Source organism: Propithecus coquereli, unplaced genomic scaffold, assembly GCF_000956105.1.
Source record: "Propithecus coquereli isolate 6110/MARCELLA unplaced genomic scaffold, Pcoq_1.0 Scaffold45, whole genome shotgun sequence".
In the NCBI taxonomy this organism is placed as follows: domain Eukaryota; kingdom Metazoa; phylum Chordata; class Mammalia; order Primates; family Indriidae; genus Propithecus; species Propithecus coquereli.
In genome coordinates this window covers 4,229,111-4,252,177 of record NW_012150285.1, presented here as the reverse complement: position 1 = coordinate 4,252,177, position 23,067 = coordinate 4,229,111, and the positions used below count along the sequence as shown (strand labels likewise).

The 23,067-nt window shown below is 40.1% G+C and overlaps 1 protein-coding gene across 1 annotated transcript in view; it reads right to left on the bottom strand.

Moving 5' to 3' along the window:
• The window catches only part of EPC1 (enhancer of polycomb homolog 1 (Drosophila)), a 70,510-nt gene extending 51,724 nt beyond the window's left edge, over nt 1–18,786 (bottom strand). The window contains exon 1 of the mRNA XM_012654842.1: nt 18,361–18,786. Coding sequence (XP_012510296.1) covers nt 18,361–18,513 — 153 coding nt within the window. The 5' untranslated portion in view covers nt 18,514–18,786. The remainder of the gene's footprint in view (nt 1–18,360) is intronic.
• Between the last annotated feature and the right edge of the window lie 4,281 nt (nt 18,787–23,067).

Genomic DNA, 23,067 nt, shown 5'->3' with positions numbered 1-23,067 from the left:
CAGAGTTTGTAAGCAGGAATAAAAGGGAAGAGAGTTCAAAAATTTGGGGCCTTGGAGACTTGGAAGGGACGACGAAGAGTCCTTCTCAATTCAAAGCCATAAATTTAAAAACCAAGAAAGGTTTTGAGCAACAAAGAAGTGTAATCAGCTTTGAGTGTGGCCATCACACTCACTGTTAAAACATCTGAATGGATAAAGAATCTCAGAGCAGAGACCCAATTAAAATTTTGATGCCTTGTAAAAGCTTTCAGTTGAATAAAATGCTCTCAGGAAAAAAAAAAAAAGACACATACAGTCCAATAGCCTCATGGTAGCAACATTTAGAAGACAGACATCCAGTAAAGATGAAAAAACACTGGCACACTGAGCTGAATGGAAACGCATTAGAAGCCTACAAAGTTGTGCTGCCAACAAACAAAAATCAGGAGGCTGGATGAAAAACCTGATTAATTTAAGAGCGTGCTTAAGTCTCCAACTTTCTACAGGCAGGAAGCAGGTTGTAAAGTGCTTCAGCTCCCAAAGAGGGCATATCTTCCAATGCCTACTGCAGATGAGGCTAAGGAAGATGAAAAAGAAGAACCTCCTAGATATCAATGCCAACTGCCACGATAAACAGTGGACTGGGGAGCCCCTCCAGGGGGCACAACTAGTGCCTAAACAAGAACATTCCCTACATCTAGGGCAAGGGGGCCCTCGGAAAGTCTGGCTCGTGGGATTTCTGAATTATGGATTAGGGACTGCAGTATTTCTATCTTCTGCTTTCCACATGGGAGTGTTTACTGTGGTTATCCTGTCCCTGTTACTCCAACCTATATTGGGTGGGTGAGTGGGGGACAGCTGCAGATAACATTTTCATTCATGGATCTTCAGATGAAGAGAAAACACATACATACCCAGTACAAAGTAATGTGTATCGCCTGGTGGAAATCCTAAATTTGGTGCGGTAATTAACTGGTGATTTGGGACAGGCTTCACTGGGGAAGAGATGAGTATAGTAAAAGACTATAATCAAATAATCACAAAAATAAAAAGTTAGTTTACAACAGTAACTGCTATGAAAGATATGAAATCATGAGAACCTGTCCCAGACCTGATATAATGAATGGACACCTAAGGAAGTGACCTTAAGCTGAGATCTAAAAGATCAATGGGAGATTACTAAACCAGTCCACAGGGGAATAATGGTTCAGTATATAGGAATAAATGAGAAATGATCCTGTGGCAGAAGGGAACTTGAAGGCTTTAGAGGATGTAAAAGGAGGTAGGGGCCAGAATATGTAAAGCCTAATATATATGCCACTTTGAAAACAATGGGAGTCCTTTGTAGGCTTTTAGCAAGAGTGATACAATGAGATTTCCATTTTCAAAGGACCACTTGCTAAGAGTACTAGGGAAGCAACAACTGTAGTCTTGGGAGGACTGGCGAGGAAGCTACTTAAATCTAGGCAAGAGATGATAGTACCTTGAATTAGGGAAGTGGCAATGGAGACAGTAACATCTGAAATACTTAGGAAATTATTTAAACATCAATACACTAAAATTTTTACTCAGGATATTTTAAAGTCTTGCTAGCCTATCTAAAACTTTCATCCTAGTTCTCTAAATTCTCCACTAGGATTCATAGTAAATTTGAATACATTAAACTAAGTGGAAGGATAGCCTAACACTGATTTGTTATAGCTCGCCAACAAAGGAACAGCACCTATAATAGAAGTATGCCTCCCCAACAAGTCCCAGCAATCCTTTTAGAAGACACATATACATTAGGAGTAAGTGGTCATCTTGTTTCATGCCACTTTATTTAGTAGTTAAATACCCCAGATTACATTCCATTATTTCTCAACTGATAACGCAGGCTGTTTAGTGAAAACTTTCTGGATTCGAACCTTAGAAATTGCAGATTCTATTCAAACTTAGCTGGGCTCTCAAATAAAGGAATATTTTTACAGTTATTGGTTGGTTTCTTGCTAGTGATTTCCTTGAGAAATAAGTTTTAGATATAAACAAGAATTAAGGTTCAACTGAGAAAGCTTGTACAAAAAAACAAAGACCAGGAAAAAATGCTAACCTTAGCATAAGCGTTTCTTTATTCTGTCTCTACTTCAAAAAAAAAAAGAACAAAAATGTTTTGTCACCACAAAAGTTAGAAGAAATTTCTGATGTTACGTGTATGACATCAAAGTTCAAACAAAAGATGAAATAAAACCCAACAAATGTTTCAAAATAGTGTATAGAAAAACTCACGACAAATGAATCAAGCAATATATATTTCTGGAGTTGATTCTACAATATTTCTTGGTATACAGAAAAAAAAGGCTATTTTATTTTATTGGAATTGCATTACAAAGGAAAATTCATAAAGGGAAAACAATTCATACAGAATTCTCAAGTTTACTATCAAGATTCTACCATGGTAAATAAAAAGGAAACTTTAAGGCAGGTAATAAGAAGGTAATTGCAACTCAAATCTTCATTTTCAAAACTTTCAGATCAGAGAGAAGTAATTTTAATATAAAAATTTTAAAGTAGAATAACTGATTTTGATCTTACATGATCTATTTTACTTATATTTACTTCAAGTGGAAAAAAAGAAATGACTTTTCAGGAACTTAATATTAGAAGTTGACTTGGAGAGTTTTATTAGATTCTGAGTGTGATAACATAAACTATCCAAATATAAATAAGTATTTCTAATTTTTACAACAGAAGACTTAAAAAAGACTACTTCAGACTGTTTCATTTACTATATGAATTACAAACCCCTTAAAGGAAAAGACATGTTTATAAACTCCACAGTATTTAACATTATACTTTGTAAGTTTGAACGTATTTGATGAGTAAGTCATCTTGAAAGTCAGCAAGTATACAACAAGCACTTGAAGCACAGCATTACAAAAACACACTTTGGAAAGGCCATTACATTTTCTCTGGCTTAAAATTTTAGCTTATTAAAATGTTTCATGTCCTTTCCATAAACCATAGCTTAAATCCTGCTTTATTAGTCTCACTCCAAAAGCTCAAAGGCAGAAAAACCCAAAACAGGTATCTGATTACCATTTTAGAACACAAAGTTATCATTTCGTGTCCAGTTTTTTCCAGAACTATTTAAACATTAATTCAAGAAACATTTGTGCCAGAGCAATATCAAGCCTTTAAGATACAACATGGTTTTGCTTTCAAAGAGCTTGTAGTGTAGAAAAGCAAACAATCATATAAATGAATTTGTTTTCTAAAAGTTCAAGTGCTATGATACGACTTGGAAAGGGGAGGAAAGGCTTCATAAAAGTTGTCAGCAAATAGGGGTCTGTTGAGTGAATATAGGAAAAGGAAAAACATTTGGGCTCAAGAGGGGCAGTGTAAGTAAAGGCAAAAGTGAGAAACAGCATGGCCCACTAAGAGAACGTTAAGTACCGTTAAAGGAGTTCAGTTCCGAGGAGAGGGCTTGCGGTAGCTAGCCTCCGGGATGGTACCCAATGTTCCCTGCCTCTTTGGTATTCAAACCCGTAGGTAGTCTCCGCCCATACTGTACCAGAGTTGGTCTGTGTGACCAACAGCATATGGCAGAAGTGATGGTATGTCACTTCTAAGATTAGGTTATAAGAGACTGCAGCTTCTGTCTCAGATGCACTCACTTGGCACATACTCTCATTTGCTCTGTGGGAAGCCGGAAGTCTTACTGTGAGGACGTGCAGGTAGTCACTGGAGAGGCCTGCATGATGGTGAGGAACAGAATCCTCCAGCCAGCACTGTAGTGAGCCTGGAAGCAGGGTTGCAGTTTTCCTGCAGACTGAGTCAGAAGCACCCAGTAGAGCTGCTCCTGGATTCCTGATCCTCAGAAACTATGAGATTTAAGCTGCTAAATTTTGGATAATTACATAGTAACAGATAACTAACAAATACATTGGTACTGAGAGTCCACACTGCCATAACAAAAAACTAAAATGTTGGATTGGCTTTGGGACCAGACCATGAGCTTTGAGGACAGCATTAGTGAAGAGGCTGTTAATAAAAGCCTAGTGGTGTTTCATTAGGCTACAGGTGAGGGCAGAAAAGTGAGGTAGATGTTTTGGGAAACTAGAGGAAAGGTTATTGTTAGGATGGGGCAAAATTTTAATAACACTGCCACCTGTAGTTATGTAAAAAGTGGAACATTTACCTAATGAACAGGTGATTTAGCTAAAGAGATTTTCAGACAGAGTTGAAAGGGCTGCCTTGTTTTTTTCTGTTGCATATAGGAAAAAATAAGAAGAAACAAACTCAATCAAAAGCTCTTACAGAGGAGCCAAGACTCAATGGTTTTTAAAACCTGCAGTCTCTTCAAATTGCGAACAATGCTAAAATTTAGAAATAGATTCTGAGACAAAAATCAAATCCAGGACACTGCCAGAAAAACATGGTCCAAAAATTAAGCCAAGGGAGTAGCTAAAAAATCTGCTGTTAAGGCCTCAGAAATATCAAAGACAGAACCTCAAAATACTATTTAGTCAGACAAAAAAACCTGATAAAGAGAGTATGTGTTTCATAGATTGTCTCAATCAAATAATAGGGCTTTTGGGAAGCTTAATAGTGTTGTCTCTCAGCAGAAATTCAAGGCAGTAAAGGACTTATCTCAAAGAAATTTATGCATATGGCTCTGAACTAACGGATTGACCCCACTAAGATTCACAGAAGACCCACACAATGTTTTTAAAATAATTATTCATGCAGACACATTGCCAGCTTGAACTGAAAGAGACAAGAGCTAGTACAAAACCAAAAGAGGACTCCAGAGGCCCAGAATTTTGGCAGGAAGCAGGCTAAGAAAACTACTCAGCTGCAAACATGTGTCTGTCACCTTTCAGGAAAAAGGGTGAGTCAGAAGGCAGAACCAAATGCCCAAAGGGCAAAGCTGAGAGGTAGGGGTAAATTATACCTAGGAATTAACAACCAACCAAGGAACTTTCAATATTTGCCTGATTGGATTTCAGAACTCTTATGGACCAGGTGTCTACCATTCCTTACCACCACCGACCCCCCCTGACAGGATTGTTTTACAGCAGTTATCTGAAGCCTGACCCAAGACTGTATGTTGGGTATTTGGTGGTGGTGGGACAGATAACATCTCTCTTTAGCTTTACAGGTCAACAGAAATTGTACTTGAGAAGCCGTTCTTAAGGAAAGACATTCAAGATGCCTCAACTATACCTGAATTTAATTTAGATGACAGTCTGGACTTTGAGCTGATACTGAATAGTTTGCAGGTGAGAAGGATGTAAATCTTTAGGAGCCAGAAGGACAACAGTGGTACACAGCCTCCAGTGACCTCTACTTCCTGGCACTCACAGTCTTGTGCAGGCCCCTCGTACATTTTACCAGGGTTGACCTAAGTGACCAACAGCATATGACAGAAGTGATAGTGACTTCTGAAATGAGAACATAAAAGACTGTGGCTTTTGTCTTGCGTGCTTCTTGTGTGCTCTTTAATTTGGGTTTCTCTCGCTGGGGGAAGCCAGCTGTCATACTGTGAAGATGCTCACACAGGCAATAGAGAAGCCCATGTAATAATGAACAGAAGACTCCAGCAGGCAAGGAATTGAGCCTTGCTGACAACCATGTGAATGAGCTTGGAAGGAATTCTCCAGACTCAGTCAAGTCTTTAGAAGACTGCAACCCTAGCCAAAAGCTTTATTTTGACATTGTGAAAGACTCTGGGCTAGTACCACCAAGGTTCCTAGCCCTCAGAAACTGAAATAATTGTTTGTTGGTTTAAGCTGCTGAATTTGGGGGTAATTTGTTATGCAGCAATAACTAACACAGGGTTTAAAGGAGGCTAAAGGGAAAAGACTGGAAATGGACACAGAGGCTAGATGATGTAGGGCTCAGTAAACTCCTTGTAAGGAGTTTTTCCATTTTGTTCTATGAGAAAAAGAAACAATTTAAGCATTTTAGATATCAAAGTAACAACCAAATTCACATTTTACAAAGATCAACCTGAAAACTTTGAAGGGGTTGCAGCTCTGAAAACCAAAAGTAGGGAGACTAGTTAAGAAGCAACTATAAACCTTCCTAAGAGGGCATCCTAATCTTTAGTAAGAATTCTCAGATTCAAATGAATTAATTTAAGTGACAGAGTAGCCTTGAGAACTTAAAAAATCACTAAAATGTACATAACCTGTTAAAAGGTGCGGAAAACTTTTTTCCCCTTTGGCAGCTAACAAATCCTTTCAAAACACATTTTATACATCCTAGGCATCCATTGGAAAGCCGAACATGTATTTAAGTTGAGAAAACAATTCATTTGAGTCGACTTTGTCTAAAGGCCATGTTTTTGGATATCTTGCTTATTACCTCACATTATACCATAAATACAACTAGGTATTTATAAAAACCAGTGTCCACTATCAAAACACTTCATAACCAAAATCACTTTTACGATGTAAATTTGTTGAAATTTCTTAAACCTACTTAAAAAAAATTTCTATTCTTTGAGGACTAAAAATAAAACTAAAATAGTAAGTTAAAAAGATCTGAGCACTTACTATACGTGAGGCACCATGCTCTATACTTTACACAGGAGGCTGTTCAATTTTTATACCATGCTTAAAGAGGACTGGGTAAGTAGCACAACCAGAACTTTGATGGAGTCTAACTTCGTAGCTTATGTGCTGAACCCAGTGGAATAGCTGCTCCCAATCCTATCTGACTCAATGCTCCCTCTTTTCAAATTCCTACACCATCCTACTTATGCATACATTTTTCAAATAATCAATCCTAGGACCTAATAGCAAAATAAAGGAGAAATGAAAAGAATTTATAATAAAATATGCATTCTAACATATAAATGGCTTGAGGTGTCTACTCTGGAAACCAGAATGAAGTAACCACAGATGCTTACATGTCTACAGAGAATCACTGTGAATATAACAACTAAAAAACCAGACTTTATACAGGTTGTGTACTACTGTTGATTACACAAATGGTGTTGATGAAGTGACTGCCAAATCATAATAACACCTGCAAAAATTCTGAACAAAAAAGTACATTCGTTTATATACCAGTTGCATTCCTGGAAAATTCAGAGTATATCAAAACTATACAAAAAACACTTCACATAAAATGGGATTAGGCCCTAGATGCAGACAATCTCTTAATGGAAATTTCATCTGCTGGAATGCTCTACGGCTGCGGTTCCCAACCCTAGCACCAGTCCGTGGCCTGTTAGGAACCAGGCTGTACGACACCGCCTGAGTTCCTCCTCCCACCCCTCCCCCCCCACCAGGCTGTGGAAAAATTGTCTTCCGTGAAACTTAGGGACCGGGCTGGTGAGCGGCAGGCGAGGAGCGAATGAAGCTTCATCTGTATTTACAGCTGCTCCCCACTGCTCACATCACCGCATGGCCACCCACTCCCACCCCCAGCCCGTGGAAAAACTGTCTTCTGTGAAACTGGTCCCTGGTGCCAAAAAGGTTGGGGACCCCTGCTCTAAGGGATAGTCAAAAATCTTTTTGTGGGACTGTTTTTTTATGGTGGGACTTACATCATTCTAGGCGCTCTCCTGTTAAATGGCAATAGCATCCCTCAACAACTGTGCCAATCAAAAGCACCCCCACAAATTTCTGGAATGTCAGAGTGGGAGAATGGTACAGCCTCCTGAGAATCACTACAGAGGAAAAATGAGAGTCTCAGATGTTCAATAATAACCCTTACAGGTCTACTTCCGGAGTGCTGAAACAAATGTTTCAATCCTTTGTAAAGATATTTATACAACTGTGCAGCAGGATTGATAGGACTCCTTGGACTTCATTCAAGGGGCCACCAATTTTTACCTAGTGGAGCTGCCCTTCCATCAGGCTATCACACCATTTCTAGCTGCAGGAATGGTCCCTTATGGCTCAGAATATCTAGTAGGAGAGTTATTTTGAATTGTTTGCTCATTTGAGATGGCTGGATAAATCCCATCATTCTTTGTATCCATTACCAACAGAGTCCAAGACTTAACAGCATCATCACCATTTTGCTCTAATGTCTCCTAATCTGACCTAATCTTCCACTCTTCATTCACCACCTTCTCAAACTCTTCTACTTTGTTCTCTAAAGAGACAAAAATAAACTCCTCTTTATACTCAGTCTTAACTTCTTTCAAAGTCCCCTCATCTTGCCCCAAATGAAGCCTGGCAGTGACTACCAGAAACAGCCCTTTCAAGAAGCAGCTGTTTATTTTCCCGCATCCTAGATACTTATAGATGGTGTAAGTATTCATCCTCCTTGCTTCCTATTTGCCCAGTTCTGACCATTTCTTCTTTGTTGTCCCTTAAAAAAAAAACAAACCACAAACCCTCAGAAGTTCATACCATCACTTTCTCCGTGCAGCTCTCATATACATTCTCCTGGTCACAGTCACAGAGCTGTTTTCTCAACTAACACACTTCTGGCGTGATTCTAATGACAATACCTACGTGGATAATAATCTAATACCACGACCATCTCACCCACTCTGACCTTTTCCTCCACTCCATCTCAGCTACCACGCCGTTGGTTATCTGTAGATCATGCCTTCACTAATAATCATGCCTCCTCTGAAATCTAAATTCAAGCACCCCACTCTTTAACGACCACTCTCCTGACTTGGTTTCCCTATCCCAGCACTCCCCGTGTGACGAATCCATTCCACCGTGCTTCCACGGCGCTGAGTCCTGCTGCTTTTCCACATTCCTCAGCTCCCAGACGCCTTCTCTCCCTGCTTACCCGGTTTAGATCCCACGGCCCATCACAATATTCCACCTCGCAAATACTTCTAATTCTTTCATCCCTCTCTTCCTCCTTTGTACTTGCTGGGCAAACCTCGACCCTTGAACCCTATCTACCTACCTTGTGCTGGAACTCAAGTTCAATGCTATTGCCCAAGCGAGCTGGCTGGTCTCACCTTAAATGATCACAAATACTGGGCCCTCGGCAGGTCCATCGCTCCTTCTACCTTTCTCTCAGTTACCTTTCCCACACCCACCTTCGTCTCTCTTAAGGTTCCCCCTCGCTCTGAGGTGATGATCTCACCACATACTTCATAGAGAAAATAGAATCTTGGGATGAAAGACTTCATCTTTCATTATCAACTGTAACAACTGACATGCATCTTTTCTCATATGTTTGCCTTCCTCGTTTTTAAAAACGAAAAAAGTATTCTTGTTCTAATTGGTAACCAGTATCTCCATGAAACTGATCCAGGAGAGAGACAGGAAATAGTTATTAGGAAGCAAAGTCCTTGAGTAGGAGAAGGGATGAGATTACTTCATCCTTTTTAATGAAATCAATCTACTAGTTCCAGCAATTTACTTTTGTTTATAACTTCAACATTTTTTACCTATTAATTCTATTACCTGAGTTATTTTTATGCCTCTTTCTGTCGATTAATTTCTTTCCTAATTATGAGGCCTATTTATTTTCCAGCTTCTTTGCATATCTGGAAGTTTTTGATTGGATGCCAACACTGGTTTATGTTGTAGGATCTTTTAATATTCCTTTAAACATTTTTGGCCTTTGTTCTGGGACACAACTAAGTTACTTGAAATTTAGTTTGATTCTTTTGAGGCTTGTGTTCAATCTTTGTTATGGTGTGTCCAGAACAGTCTTTAGTCTAGAACTAACTTAGACCCACTACTAAGACAGTAACTTGATGCCCTGTGTATTACGAGGCATTTCCGTTCTGGCTAGTGGGGATATAACATGGTCTCAAGCCCTGTGAGCTTCCAAAACTGTTCCCCCTCCTACTTCTTTCCAGTTTCTTTTCCCCTAGGCTTGGAAATTTCCTCATAGGCTCAGATAAGTTCTCAGTCTGAGTCTCAAGGGGACCCTGGTGTAGATCTCTGGAGTTCTTTTTCTGTGCAGCTCTGGTACTCTGCCATGAAGTCACTTCAGCACTCCAGACTCTGAATTCTGTCTTTTCATCTCAAGGAGCTGCCAGGCTCTGTTCGAGATCTCCCCACCCTGTGCTGCAATCTGAAAGTTCTCAGGGCAGTGAACTGGGGCAATCGAGGGGGCTTGCCTTCATTTGTTTCCCTCATTTGTGTCTGTTGGAACTTTGTAACTAATTTTTAAAAGAAATCATTTGTTGATCTGGCAGCCCCCTGCAGCTACTGCCCTATTTTTTCTGCTCTCTTTCATAGCAGAGCTTTTCCAAAAAGTCAGCTATGCTTGCTTTATCCCCTTTTTTCACCTCCTATTTCTTTTCCTCCAACTGGGTTTTCCTTCCCACCACTCCACCAAAGCAGGCCAACAGCATGCATCCAATCAAATCAGTTATTTTCCCATACTCATCTTCTCAGTGGACACAGTTAACCAATACCCTCCCTTCTTGAGATGTTTTTACCCTCATTTTCTATCTCTCTAATAGCTGCTCCTCTACCGCAAACCCAGAGCACAGCTTTAAATACCATCCATATCCTAAAGACTTTTAAGTTTATAGTACCAACCCACGACTTCCAAATTATACACTTCTAGCACAAATTGCTCTAATGCACTACATCCTTGCATATTCAATTAAATTAAATAAAAGGCATTTCAAACTGCACAAGTCTATCCTTTCTAATTTTCACTTTCTCTGTAAGTGGCCCAATCATCTATCCAGCCACTCAAACTAAAACTCAGAGGTTCCCTCTTGGATTCTCTCCCTCCATCTAGTACATTCAAATCCCACCAGCAAGTTCTGTTGGTTCTACCTTCAAAGTATCTCTCCAATCCATCCATTTCTCTTCATCTCTGCTACTACCACCCCACTTAAAGCCACCATCATCACTCTTGCCCAGTATGACTCATCTCCACATGGTAGCCAGAATAATCTTGAAAAAACATTAAATCAGATCATGTCACTCCCTTACCCGAAACTCTGATGGCTTACTTCATTTCAGAACAATCCGTACTCCTTACAGTCTCCTGCAATGCCCTACCTGATCTGGATCCCTTGAATACCTACGGTTCCTCATCTCATGGTATCTAACCCCTTGCTTTCTCTGCTGTAGTCACACTGGCTTTTTCTGTTTCTACCTCAGGCTCTGTGTACCTTTCGGTCTCTCTGCTGTAATGTTCTTCAGCCACACTTTCACAGGTTGGCTCACTCCCACCAGTCAAATTTCCTTGATCACCTATGCAAAGAAACTTATCTTCCTCCTTCCACATGAAATTCTGTATTATCTTGTTCTGCTGCCACATAAGAGTCATGACATATTTTTACTTTTATTCATTTGTTTTTTGTCTGTGTTCTCATCACAATTCAGTCATTCCATTAAACAAATATGGAACACCTACTACATGCCAGGCACAATTAATATTTCAGGTGCTGAAAACACATCTGTGAATACAGCGGGCAAAAGTTTGTACCCTCATAGAGCCCACAGTCTAGATGTAAGATCCACAAAACAATCCCAGTTTGTTATTGTTGTATCCACAGGGCCTATAACAGGACCTGGCTCACGGCAAATATGCAACAAATACTTGCTACAAAAGTGAATAAAAATGGATTTATCTGTATTTTCTCAGTTTTTGTATTAACACAACGTACCTCACCTCAGATATCACTACTTAGCTATTAGGACAATGATCAGATTCTTGTTTTAGACTTCAAAACAGCCATGTTTATACTCCGTTTCACCTTCACACTTTACTACCTTACAGGTAAAACACTAATTTGCAACCATTACTATAGAATTCTGGCTCTATTCTCAAATCCTCACAACAAAAGCATTCTGACTACTGTACCCGTTTATATCCTGGAAGTCCTTTAGAGGTTGGCTTTCAGAACTTGAGCTGCCTAAACTGGAACCAATTATCCATGCACTGACTACCTTTAGTTCTGTATACATTATGTTTATATAATATGCAAATGAAGTCTTTAATTGAAGATTTAATGACTATTCTCTAAACACATAAAATTCATTTGGAAACAAACATACTGGCAACACAATATACTCATCACAACAGGAAACTATCATAGGCCTACTTCTTCATTTTAGTGACGAAAACCTGGGTGTGTGGGAGCACCCATACACACCCACAGCATCACAGGCTAGAGTAGGTCTAGGAACTCCCAGTGTGATACTTTTTCCAATTAATGATGACCCAAATTTAAAGACACAGTGTTTCACAACTATTAACTCTTTTGAGAGAGAACACGCCTAACACTTTTATGTCAGACAACCCCAAGTTCAAGGGATCATATAAATGTTAGGTCATTTTGAGCACTAACAAAAGGCCGTTCTAAAAATTCAGTTAGTGTTTGGTAACAATAAAATTCATCTGTGCGTCACTTCTACATATCCTGCCTTATTTACTCCTCAGAGTTACCTCACAAGGTAGGTCAGAAGACAACACGTGGAGACACAAAGTTCACTCAGTGAGATTAAGGGACCGCAAAGGACACAAAGTCAAGGTACACTTTCTCAGAGGACATACAACTGCTAGTTAGGATTATAAACTATCAAAATAATTCATCCCAATATATAAAAAGATTGGAACCTATATTAAACCATCCACAAGACATTTTAAACTTCAGGTTATCTTTGCCCCTGGATTCATTCTAAGACCACATCCCAGTTCTTCAGCCAGTACTTGCCACGCTGAGGGAAATTCAATCAAAATGATTTGCTTTATTAATCTCTCGCAAAATTCAGCAATGCACATCCAAAGCTGAAAACTTTTTAAAGATAACCTTCATTACCGCAAATAGTTGAGGAAGGGTTTTAACTTCTAAAGAAGTTATATTTACCTTCATCAAATCTACAACTCAGATAATGTGTCATAGTAGATTTATTAAGTACAGCAAGTTTATTTTTTTTTTTCAACTACCTACATCAGCCCTACTGGTGGATAGAAGTCACTTCATATAAAGGTGCAAGGTGGGGTGTCCACTATATTTAAAATACTGTAGTAGTTCAAAATCACTACCTATAATCACAGCCTTTTAAGTTAATAAACCTGATCAAAAAAGATTTGCTGAAGTTTATAAATGTGCTAAAGGAAAGATAACATCAAGTAATAAATTGGAAGCAATTCTAGCAAGTTGTTTAAAACATTTGGATCCTCTTTCTCATTGATTTCTCCATATTTGTTTTATTCTTACTGAGAAGTTATTAATGTTAAGTCACACTTTAAGGGTCCAACAGTTTACAATACATACTCTAGTTATGTCTCTAAAAGTACTTCATACTTTCATACCCCCTTTGCATGTAGAGACTCACAATTCATTTTATTCCCAAATTACAATATAAAATTGTGGGTTCTCTTCTAAGAAGCAGAATCACAAAATATACCACTATTCCATGGTATCATCACTCCCTTTAAAATGCTATCGTCTGCTTTTAATTAACTACTGATAACAGTTAAGCACCCTTATTAACTTTCCAGGAAAACTCAGTCATAAATGTAGTCAGAATCCACACCTTCATATATACAAAAAGAACTCTTGCCATTATTTAATAAGTGCTTAAAGACATGGCCATATGCATGCGTGTGTAGGTATACATGGCTTCTGTATCTGTTTCTTTACCATTACTACTACTAAATATCATAACACAGTAGAATGCAAAATATAAAACTAAAACCTAGTCATTTTTAACAGGAGTGGTTGGCATAACATTTAATCCTGTCCACAAATTCATGAACCTTTAAGCGGAGCTTTTTATCTCGTTTACAAAATTTAAACTACCCTATATTTAGATGGTACTTTTCATTAAGTTCTATTGATTAACAGAAAGAAAACGTAGTTCAGTACAAATTCTAATTATGGAGCACCCACAAACACCACTAGATCCAGGAGCCCATTAGTTATTATTACTGTTGTTTTATAAGGAAATGAAGTCTAAGTATATACTTATCCAAAATTTTAAATATCAAACTGTACACTGAAACAAGTTTTACTAACACTTTAGGCATGTAGGCACTTAAATTTTCAAGGGGTCCCTTTTGGATTTAAGAATCTGTCTCCTCCTGAATTGCCAATATCCTTTTTCAGTTATCCCACTCCTATTAAGTATATTTAATAATTGCCAAATTTAAAAAGAACCAAAATAACTGTTTGAAATTGCTAGGATCATAACCCTGAGCTTTCTGCCCTAGCCCATTACCAATACCGCGAGAAACTGACGGCAAGTATGAACCCTTTCCCTAGAAAACGTATCAACATTTTATAGGCATACTGTGGGAATTCAACTTCCAGAATCATTTTCATGGAACCCTCAGAACCCCAGCTTAGAAACTTCTACTCAAAAATACCTTTGAAGAGGGTAAAAGCTGAAATTAGATTTTGTTAATACTTCTCAATTGATTTTTATCTGGACTGTTTGCTACTTAAGGCAAAACCCCCAAATACTCCCAATTTCCTTCGAATTCAAACTATCTGTAATTAGTTTGCTGAACTTTGCTTCTATTATAATTGAAATTTCACATATTTCTCTTCACTTCCAAACAGTGGACAGAACTGAGAAATCTAGATTGATTTTTACAGCTCCAGATAGAAGGGCTAAAAATCTTGGTTTAAAATAGTAAAGGTTAAAAAAATTTTAAAAAACTTAATTTCTTTCAAAAAATGAGAAGTCAAACTTCTAAGCTCGTTAAAGTGACGTAAACTTATTTTTATCAAACTGAAAAGATTCTTTAAAGTTTTGAAAAAGTATTCATATCAGGGATATGCACATATTTCTAATTTCCCTCTAATTAAACACAAAAAACTCCTGTCCACTTTAAAAATAGTTCTTAACTTGGACTTAATATTGTCTATACTGGGCCAGTAATGAAGGAGAGAAAGGCGGGAGTATAAAACAATTTTGTCTGGTTAGAACCCCATGAAACCAAGGTGCTGTATTATGGTGGTTAGACCCTACTCCTAACAGTCTCAAAGGTGACTGTGTGGATAATAGCAATGTGGTATCATCATTAACATCTTAATTACATCCAATATCCTACCCAAACCAGTCTAGGTAACAGGAAATGAAAAGTTAAGTCGCCACCCCTCATAAAACGGAGCCTCACTCCCTAGATAATACAATGAAAAGTTAACCTATCTGGGAACAAGTAGCTCCAATTCCTTAAGTATCACTTTAAAACCAACTTTCTACAAATGTCTATCCTAAAGTGACGTTTTCATAAAGGAGAACTGCAATACATAAATCTCCAATTTTAATCAAAATAAGTCAATTTTAATAAAACATTTTGTAATACTAATCTCTTTGGTAAGTTGCCCTTTCAATTAAATGTGAAGCTGCAGTGCTAAATTTAAGATTATAAAAATAATTAAATTATGTTAAACTCAGAAATGTTAAAAATATTTACAAGGGGACATCTGGACACCTAACCACTTGTTTAAATCTCTTTTTTAACCCCCAAAGGAACTCATTCATCGCAGAGCTGATAGTCTATTATTTCCCTATGATTTAAAAATTGTATCTGTAATTCATTAAATACAAAGCTTTCATGATCAGAGTTAGCTAGTTACAACAAATTACTTTTTGTAAATTTACTCCCTAACATCTATGACCCAGTCAAATCCTTCAATTTATTACACTCCAGAGTTACTTTTCAGTCCTACTACAGTAACAAAAAAGTAACAAAGTTCCAGAGCTGAGTAACATTTTTTAACCTCCAAATTACTTCTTTTTTGGGGGGGAGGTATCTTCTACTTAAAATTGTTTCTTAAAAATTAAGAAGCACGCCTAATTAGGCCAATGTGTTCACAGCTTATAGTATTAAAATTGGTTAAATGGGGCTATATTAATAATAGTTACTTCCCCAGTGTTAAAAGACCTAGATTTCTGTCAAGTTTACCACAGAAACAAAATATAACAACAGGTATATTTCACATGACAACTTTACAGGTTTGATCATCAAATGCTTTCTTAAGGAGGTGGTGTATAAGAAACTGTTCTCATCTACATCTGCCCCCATCTTTCATGACCAAGATAAGATTACATACTTTTTTCTAAGCTAGACAGTTGATTCAGGTTCTAGGTTACTATGACCTAAGAGGGTAACCAATAACTAATATGACTACTAACTAACGTGTCAATCAAAGGCAGAAGTTTGTTTTAATCCTTCCTCTTTATTAGAAGTACAAAATGCTTCAACAAATCAATTTGTGTTTTTCGAGGGTTAACTCAATTATCTTTATTTATATTTAGTTATATATGTTCAACATTATATGTTTGTCAGGTACTTCTTACATTCTTCTACCAAATTCAGTATCTATTCTTGAGGTCTATGTGTCTCTGACCATACACAGTTTTAGATGGATGTGAAGTGAAAAATTCCAAACAGATGAAGTACAAAGGTAGTCTGAATGGAAAAAAAACTTTTGTGTCCCTCAAAAACAGGGACCCCACATGTTACAAACTAATGACAGCCACTGCACTATAAAATGTCAACATTATTTCAGTGAACAAATATTATCTGTAAAATTTGACAAGCACTGATACTTCAGTTGAGCTCAGCTCAACTAAATTTTAGATTGTAACTCTTGGTACTATCCAAAGTATTCACAGAAGACTTAACTAAATGTCTAAAGTGTACTGTAGTGCTGTCTTGCTTTAACCAAGACTTTCCCCTTCTTTGGCTGCACAAAAAGAACTACAAATTAATTTCCAGGGCAGGGTAAAATCAACACCCCAACTTTAAAGTATTATCTGTAAAACTTATAAACAGAAAGAAAAATAAAACCAAAAGACAAGATTCTGCAGTCACAAGCACTTTAATTTTTAAAAACAAATCACTTATTTAAAAATAAACAAATGGCACCATTCTAATCTAAAGTTGATACAAGTAAAACAAATTGAGAGGTACTGTCTCATAGCTGATGTGCTGACAAGTCAGTACCTCACTAGACAATCTCAACTACTACATACACGTAGCACTTAGCTTACCTGTAAGTTAGATTTAAGACACTACTCTCAAAAGTGACATTCCACTGTCACAACTATTTTACTTTAAGAGGTCAAACAACCCAAACAGTTTAAACAGTTTTATTTTCGAAAACATTACAGAGTAAAATTTCTACATTAAAAATCTTACAGGACCAACAGAAGTATTACAGTAGAATTTTCCACAACAAATTGTAGCACACAAATCCACGCGACTCCTTGACTTCCTTGAACTGTCAATACACTGCACCCTGTTTAAGTGACTGTACCTGAAAATCAAGGTATGCAATTCCTTAGGATTAGAAGTCATCAAGTTATACTGTCAAGGATCTGGGAGAAATGAGAGGAAGATTCTATTATCCTTGTGTCTGAATCCAACTTCCAACAAGGTAAAGCCACAGCTATGATAACAGGTCTATTAGCTGTAAACGGTCATTTAAATACTGAAACCCACCCGATTTAGACATCTCAATGTTAAGATTTCTATAAATAAAAGCCCACTTCAGTCGGTTATGAGTAAGAAAGGACCCTCTTTTGGAATTTACAGCTTATAACATTAAGTCCAATCTTTTCCCCCCCTATGTTGAGAGACCAGAAAGCAGGCGAGCTTAAATTTATTTTACAAATAAAAAAAAATAAAGTTACAGGCTTAAGAAGAGCCACGTACTCCAAACAAATCTGCAACCTAGTCTCACAGGCCCAAAGAAAAGTCAGGGAGAGCAGCTTATCATCCTCCGACCAGCTATCTTCAGGGAGGGAGAGCGCACAGAACAAGTCCCAGAAAGAGGAGACTGCGAGTAAGTCTTATCTTCTACGAAAGTTAAGTCGTCCGGGCCGACACGCAGCACCCTTGACGTTTCCTCGCAGACAGGGGAGAAAATAAGCCTCACAGACCTGCAGTCAACGTTAAACACTACATGCCCTTCTGAGGCTCCACGTGGGGGCTGCATGGAGCCCAGCAAGCTTTTCAGGCCACCGGGAAGTTGAATTCCCCAGCTGCGCACAGAACCTGCGCTCCCGGCCCGGGCAGCGGCGCGAAGGCCGCGGTGGCCCTAGAGCGCCACCCAGCGGCTCGAGGAGGGGCCTGCAGGCGGCCCTCCCCGGCTCCCAGCTCGCCGCACCCCCACCGCCACCCAGCCCGTTCCCCTCCGGATGCACAAGGCCCAGCCCAAGAACTAAGACCACAAAATGGCTGCCGGCAGCTTCGTCACGTGACCCCTTTGTGCCTTTCGGGTCCCCGAACTCCGCGGGGCCCGGGTACAAGGGGCCGGGGTCGACGGGTGGCCTTCCAAGGGGCCCCGCCGGGCCGCGGCGGCGGGGGTCGAGGCCGGGGGAGGCGGGGTAAAAGCTCGGCCGGCGACCGAGAGTCGGCGGCGAGGAGAAGATGGCGGCCATTTTGTGTGGTTATGCTGCTCCGCCGCCGCCGCCGCAGGCAGCAGAGGGAGCGGGGCCTGACGGTGGGTCGGACAGGGGAGTTAACACGTACCGACTCCTCTTCCTTCTCCATTCCGGTGGGCATCTGCGGCACGGCCCGGTTTATCGAGGCGTATTCGTGCAGGTCGGGCAGATCCTCACAGCGGAAAACCGGCAGCGGCTTCGAGGCGTCTAGCGCCCGCGCCCGAAACGACAGTTTACTCATCTCAGGCGCAGCAGATACCTCTCCGCTCTGGGGAAACGGCCCCGGCCAGCGGGATCATGGAGAACAGGGGGTTCGGTCCCCACTCGCCTACCGCTGCCGGGGACTTGAGGGGCGGAGCGCAGAGCCCGCCGTCCGGGCACTAACACCAGCCGGGAGGGTGGGAGGCTGTGCCGCTCCGCTCCTCTCTCGCTCGCTCTCTTCAATACGCCATGGCCAACATGGCGGACATTAAAACTCCACTGTGCGCTCTTCAGCCAACCCCAGCCATTCCCCACACTGCATCGCGCAGCGGCGCGGGCACGCGGGGGGGGGAGCGCGGGCTCGAGGCCGGGCGCCGGCACGGAGCGCGCGTCCCGCCAACCCCCGGCGCCCGCCGGCCTCGCTCCCTGCGCCTCGCTGCTCCGGGCCCCCGCCCTCCGCGGGTCCGCGGGCGGACGGGCCGGCCTGGACGCTCGGACGCCTGGAGCCGGCTTCTCGGCCGTTCTCTGCCTCGAGCGCACTCTCACTTTCTCACGCTCGCTCCCTCCTAGCGCCGTCTTCCGACGGGCGAAGGTGCAGGGAAACTCTCCCCGCGCACGCCCGGCTTTCTGAAAGGCAGCAGGCGAGAACTTCAGACACTGCTTCTGCCCCGGGGTCGGCGGGCTCGGGCACCGGTGTCACCCCGCGCCCGGCGCTCGGTCCCGCCGGCGGCCAGAACTCCTTGGGGCGCCCCGGAGGCGCCGCCGGCAGCGGGAGGGGCGAATACACAGCTTAGGTGCCGGCGCGTGAGGTCTTGGCAAATAGAAGCGACGTCGGGGCAGATGGTGCTCCGGGTAAACTTTCACCAGCAATTATTTTTATGTCTGATGAAACTCTGGGTTATAGTATTTGACAGGCTCCGCGCCAAATCATTGATCATTTCCCACCCATTGAGCTCAATATAAATGGTAGGCATCCTATTCTGCTCCAAAGTAGTTTTTTTTTTAAATACTGCATATATTTTTTAAAATCCTGCATTTTTTATCACCACAAATTTACTCTTTTATAGTAATTGAAGGAAAGGAAATCATTACCGGACACTGTAATAATTCAGGAAAAACATTTAAAGCAAGATATACTTCAATTTTTAAAGGCAGTTCTTTATATCTAGCTTATGATTTTGTTTGTACTGAAGGAAAATGCTGCTTCAACATAGCCATAGGTTCACACTTATTCTTATCATTCGTTCTCTGAAAAACTTCATAAAATTGAATCATATGAAGATCTGTAGTACTCCCACCAAACGAAAAAAAAAAAAAGGAAAAGCTGAATTATTAGACTAGATCTAGACAGGTATGACAGACTACTGACATTTGCTTTATATTACACATAAAAATGGGCATCCAGAGATCTCTTTTCAGTAGGATATTTTTAAAAATCGGAAAGATTGTTGGGGTGGGTTTCATAAGTTTGGTAGCAAAATTGCAAATGATCACCAAGATACAAAAATGTTTTGTCAGTCTGCTTTTCACGGTAGAGGCTACATAGTAAAAATCATCGCTATTCTTAAAAACTGGGCTTGATATGAGCTGTCATTAACTTAGAGCAGCACATAGGCAAACTGCTCTCTTCTAGGTTGGTTGAGGTACACTCCACCGGTGGGGAGAAGACAAGGAGAGCATAGATGGCAATCCTCCAAAATTATTTTAAAACTCCATTATTAACAACACACCTCCATAAGGCAAGAGGGACTTTTTCACCTACGTTTCCTATACTGAACCCATGCTGTATTGAGCCTTCATAGCCTTCCACATCTGCTCCTGGTTACTCGGCAGCCATAGGGCTGCTGGAGGAGCTTACCCAGTGGGGAGAAGGACCTGGGAATGGTACCTGTCACACCATGAGGTAAAATGTTACGATGAAAGCCTGGGCTATTTAGTGGGAACAGGCAGGAGTGGCACCTAACCCAGGGGAGTGGCTCTCATGAAATAGTCAGGGAAGGCTTTTTGGAGGAGATGATATCTGAGAAAAAATTATGTAGGATAAGTATGGGTTAACTTTCCAAAAAAAAAAAAAAAATGAAGGGAAGAAAGATATCCATGCTAGCAAGGGCAGCAACATGTGCAAAGACGCAGAGCCATCAGAGAGCATGTCACACTCTGGGAAGCTCAAAAATTGCCAGCTTCACTGTGGAATATGACACCTACCTAGCCAGGTTTAACAGTTCTGAAAATATTGATAGAATATTAGTATAATGGTCCTCTCCAGCTTACAATGTTAGAATCTCGAAAATCCTAGTAGTAGAATTTGTAATTGGGGAACCTAAGATTTTATAGAACAAAATAGGGTTTTAAGTCATGAGTGAACCAAGGAAATGAATATATTCTACCTTCATTAAAATAATAACCAACAGATAACTATTTCCACATCGTACATTAGTAATGGCACTGTACAAATAAATTCCTTGTTCTCTAGAGATTCTAAAATCACCTTCTATGGCAAGTTCAGAGATACACTTACAAACTCAGCTTGCCTTTTTGCAGATAATATGCCTGCTAAGAGACATCTTTTTTCCTAATCAGTTTTTTTTTTTTTTTGAGACAGAGTCTTGTTCTGTCGCCCGGGCTAGAGTGCCTGGGTGTCAGCCTAGCTCACAGCACCCTCAATCTCCTGGGCTCAAGCGATCTCATCAGTTCTTTATTGCTCCTCAATACCCTGGATTTCCACTTCTTGGGAAATGGAATGGGAAATGGTCCCAAGGACCCAAAGGCTGGAGGCCCAAGCCTCTCTCATATTCATTCCACTTCTCTCCATCCTAAGAGGCAGAAGTGTAGTAATAAATGCTCAGGTTTAATTTTCCTCAGCTTCCTTTATCCAACCAAAAAGTTCTTTGAAAAAAATGGCTAATCCTGCACTTTCACTTTAATATTCTTTTCCATTCCCAACATAAAGGTTTTTCTTTTTCTAAGTATCCCCAACAAAAATGACGTGAAATTCTCGATGTTGCAAAAAAATGTATACTAGGGTAAAGCTGACCGCAAATGCAAACTCTTGTTTGGGAAAGGATTTGCAGTATTTAAGACAGTTTGAATTCATGTCACAAATATGTATCGAATAACTAGATAGCACATAGTACTACTATCAGTGTAGAGGATACAAGTAAGGTACTGGTAAATGGATACCCAGTTAACCCAATGACCAGGCAGTGCGATGCAGTGCCATGGGAGTTCAGAGGACAGCAGTCATTTCCAGTAGGCTGATCAGACATCGTGGGGTAGGTAGTATCTGATTTGGTCCTAAAGGGTGGCTAAGATTTCAATTAGTAACAGGAATGAAAAGGAAGAAGAAAGGATATCCATGGGGGAGTGCATCTGTATGAACAAAAGGGTGGGAGGAGGCAACTGCCAGGTGTAATTGAGGATGAGGAGGTTTATTTGGCCAGAGTTCAGCAGGAGATTCCAACAACAATCCACTTAGGGGGCAACAGTGGTAGAAATGGAGTAGGAGTAGAAAGTAGAGAGACGTAAGTTTTAATGGTAATAATAATTACTTATAAGATCATCTTGAAATGTGATTTTTGTTTCAAATACAGAATTTCTGCTTAAAGAAACTTACAAAGAGAATGTACCAAAGGCAATGGCTCTGACACTACATGTTGCTATAAATAATTTGAAATATAGCTCTAAATATTAGTGTCTGTCCAATATGTGTCCAAGTCTTATTATTTCTTCTTCAAAATTGTTTCTAGGATTTGCCTCCCTTATTTCCATTCCCATTGTCTTCAACAGTCTCAGGTCTTAGCACTTCACACCTAGAAACAGCCTCCAATTCATTATTTAGCCAATTTGCCTTTATATTTACTCATTCCCTCACTAAACCTTTTTTAAGCTCCTACTTTATGGGAAACTGTGCTAAATAACACTCTCCTAGTGGCTAGTGGTAACCAAAAGTGGCTTGTAGAGGCTGTGAGTCCAGCGGGTATGAAGAACACTGTTCTAATTCTGCCCTTCACAGACCTTCATAGTGCATGTCACCAAATCAATGTGCCTAAAACTCTACTTCCATTCTGCATCCTCCCTTCCCCAAGTCATATATTTACAACTGCTCTTTATTTTGCCCATTAGATAAAGCCAATTTTATTGAGGTGCGGTTGTCAAGGCCTCCTATAATTTTGCCTCACTCTGTCCAACACTGGTTCTCTCCATTGCTTAAGACAAGCTCTTCACTCCAGCTGGCAAGCCTCATCACCATCTCCAGAAATCAACATGTCTTTCCTTCCTTCACATTTTTATTCGTTCTTTCCTCTCTATCCTCCCCGTCCAGCCTCAGACTCCCTACTTCTAGCTGCCAAAATCTGATCTCATGGGAATGGTTAGAGGATTAGATAAAACAATCCATGTAAAACATTTAGAATGGTCCTTGGCCTGCAGTGAACACTCAATAGATGTAAACTATGGTTATTATTCTTCAAAATCCAATTCAGATATCATCTCCTCCATGAAACATAGACTACTTAACCTCTCTGGGCCCTAATTTCCTAATCTAAAGAATGAGTGAGCAGTTAGATGAATTCAAAATAATTCTTAAGCCTACACC